Source organism: Fukomys damarensis, unplaced genomic scaffold, assembly GCF_012274545.1.
Source record: "Fukomys damarensis isolate Sample0158 unplaced genomic scaffold, DMR_v1.0_HiC HiC_scaffold_39, whole genome shotgun sequence".
NCBI classification, from domain to species: domain Eukaryota; kingdom Metazoa; phylum Chordata; class Mammalia; order Rodentia; family Bathyergidae; genus Fukomys; species Fukomys damarensis.
This window is the reverse complement of record NW_022900951.1, coordinates 12,879,370-12,893,225: the sequence shown is the minus strand read 5'-3', so window position 1 is coordinate 12,893,225 and position 13,856 is coordinate 12,879,370. Positions and strand designations below refer to the sequence as shown.

General features: G+C 52.4%; 1 protein-coding gene across 4 annotated transcripts in view; it reads left to right on the top strand.

Moving 5' to 3' along the window:
* Ctps2 (CTP synthase 2) overlaps window positions 1-13,856 on the top strand; it is a 47,224-nt gene that overhangs the window by 6,649 nt on the left and 26,719 nt on the right. For 2 of the 4 annotated variants that reach the window (XM_010643633.3, XM_010643634.3), the window contains exons 4-11: window positions 1,650-1,750; window positions 5,643-5,759; window positions 5,900-5,983; window positions 6,564-6,644; window positions 6,985-7,136; window positions 9,444-9,576; window positions 10,747-10,835; window positions 12,171-12,265. In XM_010643633.3, the coding sequence (XP_010641935.1) occupies window positions 1,650-1,750; window positions 5,643-5,759; window positions 5,900-5,983; window positions 6,564-6,644; window positions 6,985-7,136; window positions 9,444-9,576; window positions 10,747-10,835; window positions 12,171-12,265 (852 nt within the window). Of the gene's footprint in view, window positions 1-1,649; window positions 1,824-5,642; window positions 5,760-5,899; window positions 5,984-6,563; window positions 6,645-6,984; window positions 7,137-9,443; window positions 9,577-10,746; window positions 10,836-12,170; window positions 12,266-13,856 lie in introns of those variants that run through there. The other 2 variants (XM_033760266.1, XM_010643635.1) reach the window with 2 other exon arrangements.

Here is a 13,856-nt window from a genome sequence, read left to right as displayed (position 1 = left end):
TTAACCCCCCCCCCCTTTTTTTTTTTTTTTTTTTTTTTTTTTTTTTTGCTTTGGGTATCAAGGATCGAACTTGGGTCCTTGCGCTTTCGAGATAGGCAGTGGAACCACTGAGCTAAAATTCTGTCCCTATTTTGGTGTTTTGAGCATGGTCTTGTGTGTTGTTCAGGATGGCTTTGAACTCACTATATAGCCCTGGCTGGCCTCCAACTTGCAGCGATCCTCCTGCCTCAGCCTCCCAAGTGCTGCGATTACAGGTGTGCATCACCTCTCCTGGCTTTGGTTTTATTTTGTTTTGAGACAGGTCTTGCGATGCAGTTCAGGCTGGCCTTGAACTTACTGTGTAGCCCAGGCTGGCCTTGAACTTTCAGTGATCCTCCTGCTTCTTCAGCGTCCCAAGCGCTGGGATCACAGGTGTGCGCTGTTTTAATATCTTCATTTTCCTCCCTTTATCTTGTTGCTTTGCATTGACGGTGAAAACTGGCAGCATTGGGAAGGGATGGGAGAGTCCAGGCACCAGCCTCTTCCCAGGGTGGGATGATTGCATTCTGTCTTGGAAGACCACCTTTGACACCTTGGGTCTTGAACCCTTGTATTCCTGCATGGTGGGGTGAAGGCGGCATCTGCTCTCTCTGAATCACCGTCAAGTTGGAACCAGTTAAGTACACATCAGAGTCAGAGGTTGAAAACCAGCCGGGCTACTGTGGCCACTGGGAGCTCACTGGTGCTTTGGGTTAATTGTCCCCCAAGCGTCGGCCCTGGGAAGACCTAAAGGAGGGAGAGTTGCTCTTCCCATCTGAGACGCTCTGTGATGAGCGCAGAGCGACACCCCTGACCTCTGAGCTGCCCTAGTGGGAGAAGAGCCCCAGCGGCCCCACCCCCTCGGACAGAGGCTGGTGGGCATGCGCAGTGGGCTGTTCTCAGTTCACCAATGGGAGGTGCTTTCTTCGCGTGCCTCCCGGAAGCCAGCATTTCTACTTCCTGTGTCGAGGTAGGGTTTTGTATCTGGATGGCATGGCCTGTTTCCTTTGTGTTTCTTCAGCTGACATTAGGAACTCTGGGCCCTTTTGCCTCCCCGAGGGACCCTGGGGCTCAGGTGCTAGTGGAGACTGCCATTTCGGTTTCTTGCTGTTGCCTGGCGGGTGGGTCTGGGCCCCAGCATCTCCATCCTCTCCCCTCTGGCTGGTGCTCCCCCCGACCAACTGACCCGGCCTCCCTCCTTACACAGTTCTTAGTTGGCAAGATAGGTATTTTGTGGTTCTGATTTCAACAAAGATAAAGATAGCACTTCTGCATCGTTTTGCTTTTGCCGGGGTTGGGGGGTGGGTGTGTCTCGCTATGTAGTCCAGGCTTGCCTCGAACTCGCAGCGATCTGCCTGCCACAGCCTCCCGGGTGCTGAGATCACAGGTATGGGCCACCTCACCTAGCAGCTTTGTTTCTCGATCTCTGTGACTGGTCAGTGTTGAGCGCAAGGGCTCAGTACTGACTCACGCTAAATTGCATCAGTGCAGATGCTATTGTCTCAAGGGAAGACGGTCGCGGGGCCAGAGTCGGTCTGATCTGCTGGTTCCTTGGGTGGCTCGGGAGGTCGGAGGTGCTTTCCTTACTGGTGTGTGTGAGGTGAGCTTCGATGTGTGACTTCTTTCCGCAGTCGTTCCCCACATCACCGACGCCATCCAAGAATGGGTCATGAATCAGTCCAAGGTGCCAGTGGATGGGAACCGGGAAGAGCCCCAGATCTGCGTCATAGAGGCAAGCGTGCATCCTGGCCTTCGAAGTGTGTATGCTGCGGTCTTGTCTCCTACTCCGGGGCCCTCCCCAGCAGGTGCAGACAGATGGCCCTGGCTGTGGGACCCCGGCCTGGGGGCAGTGCAAGGGACCACAGAGCCGGTCCCTCCTGTGGTCACCAGCTGGGGGCAAGATTCTCAGTAAGGCAGTGATTGCATGAGCTCCTGTGGTGGGCACGCAGTCGCCCGAGTGCGGCACAGGGAGCTTGTAGGGGGCACTGGCTACAAATGCTTTCGAGTGGAGAGGCTGAGTTAGGAAGTCAGGTGGGAAAGATGAGAAGTGAGTGTCAGCTATTTAAAGAAAGGATTGTTTGGTGGCAGAGGTGGCAGTGCAGGCCTCTCATGCCAGCACTCTTGGGAAGTTGAGGCAGGAGCATTGCCAATCTGGGCTACATGGTCTTAAAAAGCAAAACAAAACTCCCAAAGGGTGTGTGTGTGTAAAGAAATGGGCATAATGAAAATACCTAACTCATTCTTTTGAGTATTAAAAGAAGTCTCCACACGTAATGCTTGGAATGGCATCAGAGCTACAGGAAGTGCTCGGCAGTTACTGGCCCGGCTGGGAATGTAGCTCGGGAGCAGAGCCCTATCTAGGTGGGTTGAGACCCTGCATTCCGTCCTGGGTACCCCTGCCCCCGTGCATGGGGTGACTTGGGGCTAGCGTGAAGGGGCTGTTGTCCAGAGCCACTGCAGGTTACGTCCCTCCCTTCCCGAACCAGGAGCGCAGACAAGCTCTATTCGTGTTTGGCCAAGTCATTGAAGCGCAAACCGGAAGTCATTTATACCTGGCGTAGTTCAAGGAATACAAGTTTTTCTTCCAAAAGGAAGATTCCTCCCATAAAGTGTTTTGTTTGGTTTTTTGAGGCAAGATCTCGCTTTATAGTCTAGGCTGGCCTTGAACCCGTGGTGATCCTCGGATACCAGGGGACTCTGAAGGTTTCTGGACAGGCGGTACCCCAGGCCTCGTAGAGGGAACGTCTGAAGGGACTGCAGTACCACTATAGGCCACATGAGGGCAGAAGTGAATAACGTTTAAAATTTTGGCTTCCTTTTTCCATTCACTCCTGACTCCCAACGAAAAAGAGGAGAGCATTTCTTTTCTTCTCAAAACAAAATTTTGTTTTCATTAGATTATTGTGTCTTGTAGTTACTGACACCCCTGCCCTGTCCCCACCAAGTTCCTGACTGAATGTGATGTACATATGTTGTTTTCGCTTCTTGGAATTTCATGATTAAGTCACTCTCTTAAAAAATAAGTCATATCATATATTCTTACCTGTTCCAGGGAACAAGAAGCTAGAATTCTGATTTCTTTGTCTTTTTGAGACAGGATCTTGCTATGTAGTCCAGGCTGGCCTTGAACTCGCTGTGTAGCCCAGGTTGGCCTCGAACAGGTGGTGATCCTCCTGCTTCAGCCTCCTGGGTACTGGAATGACAGGCGTGTGCCACCGGCCTAGCTCTGTTGTGTTTTGTTATGTGAATTAGGGTCAGTGAAGACTGATCTCTTCTCCAGCAGTGTAAGTCTGCGGTAGTTGTAATGGTCTCTGTATTGCTCACTTCCTTGGGGCTTCAGTCACCTTCTGAGACTTCTCTCTCCATCCTGGTCACTGACCTGAAGCCCTAGGTGGCAGGCACAGCGGGCAGGGAGGCCCAAATGCTGGCGGCTGCTGTCCATGTTGCAGGGAAGGGCACAGCAGGGTGCTGTGCTAGGGGAGTGGGGTGCCTGGTCCAGCCTCTCCGAGAGTGAGGGTCCTGTCTCCTGGGTGAAGGCTGTGATGAAGGAAGGCAGTTAGGGGCAGGAAGGAAGGGGCTCAGTGGGGGGCCTGAAAGCCTCTCTCTCACACACACACACACACACACACACACACACACACATATACACACGCTCGCGCGCGCGCGCTCGTGCTCAGGGCCTTGTATATGCTAAGCAGCAGGCGCTATGCCACTCAGCTATAGTCCAAACCTTATGTTTGGAACTTCTACTTTTTTTTTTCTAGTACTGAGGATTAAACTCAGGTCCTTGTGCTTGAGAGGCAGGCAGCAGAACCACTGAGCTAAATCCCCAGTCCTGGAACTTTTACTTTTTGTTTATTCATTTCTTTTTGGGGGGTTTTTGAGACAGAATCTTGCTTTGTAGTTCAGGCTGGCCTTGAAGTCATTATGCAGCCCAGGCTGGCCCTGACCTCGTGGCGATCCTCCTGCCTCAGCCTCTCGAGTGCTGAGATCAGAGGCATGTGTCACCCAGGTTCTGTCCTTGCTCATTGTTTAACCTTGCCTTGTCTTCCTGGTCAAACTCTGAAACTCTGTGCTGCTTAGGAGCAGATTGTCTTAATTTTTTTTTTTTTTTTTTTTTTTTTTTTTTTTGTACCAGGGATCGAACTTGGGACCTTGTGCTTGTGAGGCAGGCGCTGGTGCCACTGAGCTAAATCCCTGTCCCTGACATTGGCCTCATTTCTTCCCAGCACTTCTTACAGTGTTGAGCTGCTACAGTGTACCATAGTAGAATCTCAAGTGCTAAAGAATTACTTTTATTTTTATTTTCTATTTTTGTGGTACTGGGGATTGAATCCTGGGCCTTTGTACTGAGCTGCATCCCCAGCCCTTTTTATTTTATTTTATTTTACTATTATTATTATTATTATTATTTTTTTTTTGGTATGGGGGGTTGAATCAGGACCTCACACTTGTAATGTAGGCGGCAGCACCATTGAGCTAAATCTCCAGCCCTTTTTATTTATTTATTTTTGAGACAGGGTCTCACTATGTAGTTGAGACTGACCCGGAACTCACTATAGAGCCCAGGCTGGTCTCGAACTCACAGCGATCCTCCTGCCTAGGCCTCCAGAGTGCTGGGATTACAGGCATGTGCCACCATGCCCGGCCTCACTTTTTATTTTTTTGAGACAGGGTCTTACTAAGTCACTGAGATACCCGGGCTAGGCTAGAACTTGTGATCCTCCTGCCTCAGCCTCCCATGTTTGTGTAATTAGCAGCATTCGCAGGCTGGTCTCGAACTCACAGCGATCCTCCTGCCTAGGCCTCCAGAGTGCTGGGATTACAGGCATGTGCCACCATGCCCGGCCTCACTTTTTATTTTTTTGAGACAGGGTCTTACTAAGTCACTGAGATACCCGGGCTAGGCTAGAACTTGTGATCCTCCTGCCTCAGCCTCCCATGTTTGTGTAATTAGCAGCATTCGCCACCATGCCCAGTTAGAGAATTAATTTTAAAATCCATGTGATAGACTTTAAGTATTTAATATAACAAGGATGAATGGATTAAGGTGAATTTTCTCTTCGTCTCAAGCAAAAAGCTTCAAGGAACCTTGTTGGAAATATATTGTAAGTGAAGTTGACATTTATTGAAGGATTACTGTGCCGGGAACATTCATGGGATTTTGCTACTGTTTGTTTTAGAAAGCCAGCATGTTTTAATAACAGGGATTTAATTCTAGAAGTGCCAGCACAGCAAGGATCCTGCTCCAACACGGCGAGGGGGGCCGCTGAGCAAGCGCTCACAGTTTCCATCCAGGGATCCGGGCAGAGCCTGGTAGCTGTCACTTTTCTGGCATTGGCACTGCCTTCCAACTGGGGCCATTTGTTAAAACTAGCTTATTGTGCTCCTCTGCCAGAAGTTCCCCAGGCTGGGCTCCAGCCTACGATCCTCCTGCCTCAGCCTCCCAGAGTGCTGGGTTCCAGGCAGGCTTGGGCCACCACGCTAGGCAGATTAACTCAGTGACTCCGAGCATTTGCAAGCTTTTGTTCTTGTGCACACGTGGAAGTTCGGTTCTTGTGCTTGTGTTGTGCACCATGGAAGACGCTTGCTCATGGCGAGTTAGTTCTGTTTTCTCTCCCCAGCTGGGAGGCACCATCGGGGACATCGAGGGCATGCCGTTTGTGGAAGCCTTCAGGCAGTTCCAGTTCAAGGCGAAGAGAGAGAATTTCTATAATATCCACGTCAGCCTGGTCCCTCAGGTGGGCTCTGCAGACGAGTGTGCCCGGCCACTTGGCCCACTTTCCCGTGATGCTTGTGCCCCGTGCTGGGGACAGGAAGCCGTCACTTACCCAGAAGAACTAGACCTGTGGGGCACTGACAGGGACACGTTCCTTTTTAGCCCAGTGCCACCGGGGAACAGAAAACCAAGCCTACTCAGAACAGTATCCGGGCGCTGAGAGGGCTGGGCCTGTCTCCGGATCTGGTGAGTGAAGTGTGGTAGGTAAGTTTGCCCTCAAGGCCTCTTGGAGATTGACCTCCGTGTTTTATTTGTTTTAATTCGCTATTACTTTTTTTTGTGGTACTGGGAATCGAACTCAAGACCTTGCGCTTATGAGGCAGATGCAGTGCCACTGAGCTAAATCCCGGGCCCCGTTTACTATTATTTTTTGAGACAGGGTCTCACTTTGTAGTTCAAGTTGGCATTGTATTTACTATGTAGCCCAGGCTGGCCTGGACCTCATGATGATCCTCCTGCCTCAGCCTCCCGAGTGCTGGGACGACAGGCATGCACCCCCACGCCTGGCTCTTCGCTTGCATTTACTGATAGGTGCAGCAGTCCTAGCCTTGGCTCCATCCCCGGAGCCGGCTCTACGCTGTGCTCGCCCTTGGTTGTCTCACGTCTCCCACGCTTGGCCAGGCTTCCGGCCCCAAGGGCCCGGGGCAAGTAGATGCACCCTTGCTAGGCCTCTCACTGGGGGAGAACCGGCCACGGTGACCTCCGGAAGTGCATGGCGGCGCGGGCAGGCGGCTCCTGCTGGCTGACAGCAAACTCACTTTGACAGATCGTCTGCCGAAGCTCCACGCCCATCGAGATGGCCGTGAAGGAGAAGATCTCCATGTTTTGTCACGTGAAACCTGAACAGGTCGGTGCCTGTGGCCCTTCACTTTTTTTTTTTTTTGGTGGTACTGGGGAATGAACCCGGGGCCTTTGCACGGAGCCACATCCCCAGCCCTTTTAAAACATTTTCTATTTAATTTTGAGACCACATCTCGCCAAGTCATGAAGTTGCCTAGGTTGGGTTGAGCTTGAGATCCTCCTGCCTCAGCCTCCTGAGTGCTGGGATCACAGATGTGCACCACTGCACTCGGCTTCCTAGTGTCCTTCTGTGCATCAGGAGAATGAAGCCGCCAATCTCTCTTGAGCGGGGCCGCCTTCTCGAGTCCATCCGACCGCCGCCTAAGCAGCCTCTGTCCTCGCTGCAGGTCATGTGTATCCACGACGTGTCTTCCACCTACCGAGTGCCTGTGCTCCTGGAGCAGCAAGGCATCGTGCAGCACTTTAAGGAGCGGCTGGACCTGCCCGTGGGCGACTCCTCGAGCGGCCTGCTGCTGCGGTGGGGGAACATGGCCGACAGGTGGGCTGGGCTCGTGCAGGTCTCCGTGGGAACTTCTGCGGCCTCCACCTCTCTGTGGCTTCAACCAGAGGGAACTGAAAGACTGGACTCTGAATGGAATATTTTTTATTCATGGAGCGTTTTGATTTATTTCTTGTTTTCTGAATATTTTATCACTTTGAATGTTTCAGTTCTGTTTGGTTTGGTTTAGGATTCAGCTATTTTGATATTTATCAGTACATGTTTGCAGTTCATAATGATTACATTTTTCTCGGGGTAGTGGCCCATGCCTGTCATCTCAGCCCTTGGGAGGTCGAAGCAGGAAGATCCCCAGGAATTTGAGGCCAGCCTGGGCTACACAGTGAGTTCAAGGCCAGCCTGACCTGCATAGCAAGACCCTGTCTCACAAAAGAAAAGAAAAGAATACGTTCTCAGCTAATACTTTCTTTTTTTTTGGTACTGAGGATCGAACTCAGGCCCTTGCGCTTGTGAGGCAGGCGCTGGAACCACTGAGCTAAATCCCCAGCCCTCAGTTAATACTTTCTAAAGGAAATCCTTTTGTTTTGTCTTGTTTGAGACAGAGCCTGGCTATGTAATTCTGGTGTCAAACGCCCGGAAATCCCCCTGCCTTAGCCTCCTGAGTACTGGAACTACAGGCCTGTACCACCACGCCCAGCGCTTCTGTGCTTTCTGAAGCCAAATATTTGACTTTGGTATTAAGTCTCCTGCAGCTGCTGTACCGGATTACGGCAGCAGTTTGCTCTCCAGTCCCGGGGCCGCGCCCCTCTGATGCCTACCTCCGTGCGCACACTGCCTCACCCTTGTCATCTCCCTTCCTCTTCTCCTGTAAGGGCCAGGCGGGGCAGCGGCGCACACCTGCAGTTTCAGCACTTTGGAGGCTGAGGCAGGATGATCACCGTGAGTTCAAGGCCAGCCTGGGGTACCATGTTGAGACCTTGTCTCAAAAACAAAATGAAATGGTAGGAGAGCTGGCCTGGGAGCCGAGACCAGGGTGGCGCCCCTGTCGTCCAGGCTGCATCACCTTGGGACCTGCACTCCCTCCCCTCCTGCCACAGTGGCTCCTTGTCACTTCGCCGCTGGCCCGGCACACCCCGGGGAGCATGTGCAGCACAGGCAGAGGAAAGAGGGCGCTGAGCGTATAGCGGGCCCTCCTGGTGGGAGCCCATGCCTGTGAGTGCCAGGAGGGTGGAGGCGGGAGAGACCAGCCAGCTGCCCCTCCTGGAAGTCCTGCTTCTCCCTCTGCCTGTGCTTTCACGCCGCTTGTTGTACACTCTTCAGGGCAGCACCTACTCCAGTCGGGAGTTAAAGGATTTTTGCCAGTGGTCCACGTTAGTCTGGACCTCACTGCATGGCCCAGGCTGGCCTGGAACTCACGGCGATCCTCCTGCCTCAGCCTCTCGGTTGCTGGAATGACAGGCATAGGCCCCCACGTTCCTGAAGTCTTGTGAGTGTGAAGTGAGAGCTTCCTCCGCGTCCTAACATTTTCCTAAGGTGTTTGGGGCAGGGCTGGCGTTAAAGCCCTGCGACATCCCAGCCAGCATTCACATTTCAGTAACTAATAGTAGAGCACGGCTTTGTCACGCGCGGTGAACAGCGTTCCCAACAGAAAACTATGCTAACGATTGTGTCTCTGATGGACAAGTCTGATGGACTGTCCTGTGTAGAATGGAGCTTGCTCAGAAAAGTGATGGGAATGGCTTGGAATATTTCAAACAGTTGTCCAAGCCCCGTTCTTTAGGTCTGCCGTGAAGGCCCGGCCCTTTGCTGGCCACTAGGAACAGAGCACTCGACATGGAGACGCTCTGAACGCGGCTTCTACAGTGTCGGCTTCCGGAGTTACTGTGGTTGTTTCCTGTTGGCCCCACAAAGCCTTTCTTCCACAGTGTCCCCTTACGAGCTCTTTTAGGAATAGCTCGTTTGTGAGATGGCTTTAAAATTTTTTTATTTGGAATGCTTTTTTCTCTGATCCACTCTGATTTCCACGTTCACCTGTTTATGAAAGGGATGTCTCAGGGTTTTATTTGTTTGAAAGGGAGACTGAGTAAAGTTCAGGTAGGAATAAGGTCTGTTACTAAGGTTTCAAAAAGTGCCTTGGAGCCAGATGTGGTGGTGCAGGTCTGTCATGTCAGCGCTCTGGAGGCTGAGGCAGGAGGATCGCCGTGAGTTCTAGGCCAGCCTGGACTGCACAGTGAGACCCTGTCTCAAAAAAAACAAAACCAAATAAAATTGAAAAAAGTGCTCTGGGATAAAAAGTCACTTGCGATGTCACTTAACACGCGTGTTAACCTCGAACCCGGCCATCCTCAGGTATGAAAAGCTGCAGAAGACCTGCTCCATAGCCCTGGTCGGGAAGTACACCAAGCTCCGGGACTGCTATGCATCTGTGTTCAAGGCCCTGGAGCACTCGGCCCTGGCTGTCAACCACAGGCTCAACCTCATGGTGCGTCCGGCCCAGCCGCAGGGCTCCCAGCGGGCTTGGAGTCAGCCGCAGCTCTGTGGGCGCTAGGGATTCTGGGTCCCTGTCTCCTAGCTCAGCAGAGCCCAGGGTGGCCCCACTACCTGTCTTTCCCCGGACAATTCAGACCCTCTCCACCCTCATCTCCATACCTCCCTGGCCCTCCCAATACACACACACACACACACACACACACACACACACACAGACACAACAGAGCTTTTTTTGAGGCAGGGTCTCGCTATGTAGTTCAGGCTGGCCTTGAACTCGCTGTGTAGCCCAGGCGATCCTCCTGCCTCAGCCTCCCGAGTGCTAGGATAATAGGCATGCCCCACCAAGCCCGGTTTTCTCAATGATCTTGATTCTCCTCCTTCTGGGGCTTCGTAGTTTGGACCTTGTCTCCTGGGGCCTCAGTCCTTCCCTTCCCCCTGCAGCGCCCAGTGGTGGCTTCCGCGTGGTGTGGCTCCCAGTTACTTGAAGCTTTTTTTCCTTACATCCTGGCCACGATCACACTGGGGTTGACGTCCATGTACTTAGTTGCACAATCTTCCAGGAAGACTGCCAGAGCCACCACGCAGATCTGCTTTCTGTCCCAGTGCCGTAAGATTTGCCAGTGCCGCATGGGCACAGATGAACACCGCTTCACGTAAAACAGCTCTGTGTTCGGTGCCTGAGCGGTGTTTTCAGTTCCAAGCAAGAGCTGACCTTTTAATAAATAGAAAACCTGGCGTCTGTCACGTAGAAGTTTCCCACATGTCCACGCATCCAGAAGTTCACCATCAGTCATAAAACAACTTTAAAGTCTTTGTAGAATTGGATGTTATAGGCAGTGGTGCTTTGGCTCACGAACTCAATTCTCTCTGCCACTGGATGAGCACCGAACCACGTTTCCCCATACGTCAGCCTCCAACCCGACCACCGAATTGGATTCGGTGCTTGTCCAACTTGGTGTGTGAAAGAATCGCGATCCTTTTTGCAAGCCCCCCGCTTCCGGCTCCCAGAGGAGGATGGGCTCTGCGGGGTTGTGGCTGTGGGATGGCTCGGGACTCGGGCGTTTCCCCCGAGTCTCAGGAGTCTCAGCCGTGAGGGCTCGGAGGAGTGGCAGCAGGGTGTCCTGTGGTGTCTGGCGTGCTCACCATCCCTGTGTCTCTCCAGTACATAGACTCCATCGACCTGGAGCAGGACACCAAGGCCCAGGACCCCGTGAGGTTCCACGAAGCCTGGCAGAAGCTGTGCACGGCTGAGTGAGGACAGGCGCTGGGGCCGGGGCTGTGCACTGCGTCACTTTGACGTGTGCTGCGGGACCTGCTGGAGGGCGGTGGGGCTGGCAGCATTGGGGGGTGGCGGCAGTGAGGGCAGAGGAGTGCATTAATTCTCCCGAGAGGGGCAGCCCCACGGCTGAGGTACAAGAGGGGCGACTTTCCTCTCGATTTTTTTTGTTTATTTACTTACTCATTTTTTTTCTGAGATAGGATCTCGCTATGCAGTTCAGGCTGACCTCGAATTCACTATGTAGCCCACGTTGGCATCAAACTTGCCGAAACCCTTCTGCCTTGGGCTCCCGAGTGCCGGGTTAAAGGTGTATGCTACCATGCCTGGCTTCATGAGCTGTTATTTTTAACCTTACAGTACTGCTCAGGTACCCAAACACTCACCCTTGGAGAGCATGGCTCAGCGGTCTGCGTCTGTTCGGGGCTGTGCCACCTCCGCCACCAGCCGCTTTGTACTTTAAACTGCTCAATCATCAGCAGATCTGTGGGGCAGCATTCATCCGTGATGGTAGCATAGCAAGCAAGCCCTTCCTGAGGGCTCCCTGTCGTCCTGGTTGCTGGGAGTATTGCTGGGAACAGTGATGGTGAACCTTTTAGAGGTTTTCATGGTACCAACAGCTGACTGCGGCAGCTGCGTGCCGTAGCGGTTCACCACCACTGGCCTAGAAAGTCTCTAGCCAGGAATTCTCTTGCACGGTCACTTAATTAGCAGTTCAAACCTTCGGCTGATTTTATCACTTTAACTCTTTTTGATTATAGAACCGGTTTTTTAATTTTTTAATTTTGTTTTTTGAACTGGCTATGTAGCCCGGGCTGGCCTCGAACTCAAAGCCATCCTCCTGCCTCAGCCTCCCCAGTGCCGGGATCCTAGGCTTGCACTATGCCCACCTGGCCTAGATAGGCGATCTTCACATTGTCACAGTGGTGCTTTGGAGAGAGCCTTGGCCTGTTTTATTCTCTGGTGACGTTCCTTTTCTTTTGCATTTTTGCTTGGTGCCGGGTTGGAGGCTGGGGCCTGTGAGTGTGGGGCAGCTGCTGTAGCTGCCTCAGTGTCACTGCCTTCGGGGCAGTGTCCCGGGCCCTGTGCTCTGACGCACGCACCTGGGCCCGGAAGCGGCACGGAGGAGACTGAGAGAAGCTGCCACAGCTTCTTTGTAGCAGGCACGGCGTGCGGGGCGGGCGATGGTGCCAGTGGTGTGCCAGGCTCGTGGTGCGGCTCGGTCACATGAGCGGCCACACACACACGGGTAGGTTTCAGCAGTGAGAGCGACACACGACCTCATTCACATCTCCTTGTGCTGATTTCAGCGGTGTTCTTGTGCCCGGAGGCTTTGGACTGAGAGGAACGTTGGGGAAAATGCAGGCGATTTCTTGGGCAAGGACAAAGAAGATTCCCTTTCTGGGTAAGACTCATGTCTATTGATTCTGATTATGAGTTTAGTAGTTTGTTGGTTTTTTTTTTTAATGCAGTGCCGGGGATGGAACCCAAGCCCTTTGCACAGAGCTACATCCCCAGCCCTTTTTATGCTGTTTGAGACAGAGTCTCACTAAGTCACTGAATTGCCCGGGCTGGGCTCAAACTTATGATCTTCCTGCCTCAGCCTCCTACAATGCCGGGATTATAGGCCTGTGTCACCACTCAGCAAGTTCATTAGATTTTTTTTTTTTTTTGGAGACAGGGTCTCCCTATGTAGTTCAGGCTGCACTTGAACTCACTATGGTATGTAGCCCAGCCTGGCCTTGTACTGGGGGTGGTCCTCCTGCCTCAGCCTCCCAAGTGGCGTTCACCATCCTGCCTGTGTGTTCACTTTTTGACGCCTAATACTGGTCACACTTACCAAGGTTTGTGATTGTGAAGCCGTGAACTTGGATTTGACAATTTAAGCACTAAATAGTCTGCTTCAGGGGTGAGCAAGCTGGATCCTAAGGCCAAAGCTGGCTCACGGGATGTTTCTGTGAAGTTTTACTGGAACAGCCACACCAATTTCTCTGGCATGTTGTTGAACAGTAGAGTTTGACACCATACGGGCCTGCAAAGCTAGAATATTTGTCATGGGACACTAGAGATAAAGTCTGTTCCCTTAGGAGAACTTGCACTGTTCTGCGAAGTCCTGGGTGGCCCGGGAGAGGTCTCTGCCTCAGCTTACTTTCTCTGAGCCCTCCCCAACCTGTCCTTTCACTACTTCAAGCAGAGAGCTCTGAGTCAGTGCAGAGAAGATGCATACAGGTGGAAACTTGTCTACTCATTCTAGAGAAGTCAATACAGAAAGAACAGCTTGCGCTCTGGGAGTGGCTCTGGTAGAATGTGGTAGAGTCCATTTCTCTTTTTAAGAGACAGTCTCTGTGTTGCCCAGGCCTGCCTCGAACATGGGCTTAAGCAATCCTCCTGCCTCAGCCTCCTGAGTAGCTGGGATTAGCGGCAGAGCAGAGCCTGGCAGAGTTGGGCCTTTTGGATGTCCTCATTTAGACTGCACAGCATGGTCTCTGTAGCGGAGAGGCCAGAGGAAAGCAGCCCTTGCTGTGCACGGCAGCCCTGGGGCTGGGGGTCAGGACAGAGAGGCCTGGCTCCCACCGCGGTGGTGCTCTGCTGCTCAGGGTTGGTGAACCCGGGCCCCGTCTCTGCTGCCTTTTACTCTCTGCACACGGTTTCTCTGCCCATCGCATGGCCCTTGATTAGCTTCCTGGACGCTGCCCTGGGGACCCTTTTCAAAAGAGAAGTCAGGAGTTGTCACTTTGGTACTTGTTTTGCTTTTACCGTAGTGGCAGCTCCTTGGAGCTATCGTTTTCTGTCTAAATTTGGTTTCTGTCTGAGTGTGGTCAATGTTCCTAAAATAATGCTGACATTATATATGGAAGGGTTATGCAGCCAGGCGTCCTGGCCTGTTATCCCAGCACTCAGGAGGCTGAGGCAGGAGGATTGCTATGAGTTCAAGGCCAGCCTGGGTCGCATCGCGAGCCTGTGTCTCAAAAAAAAAAAAAAAAAAAAAAAAAAAA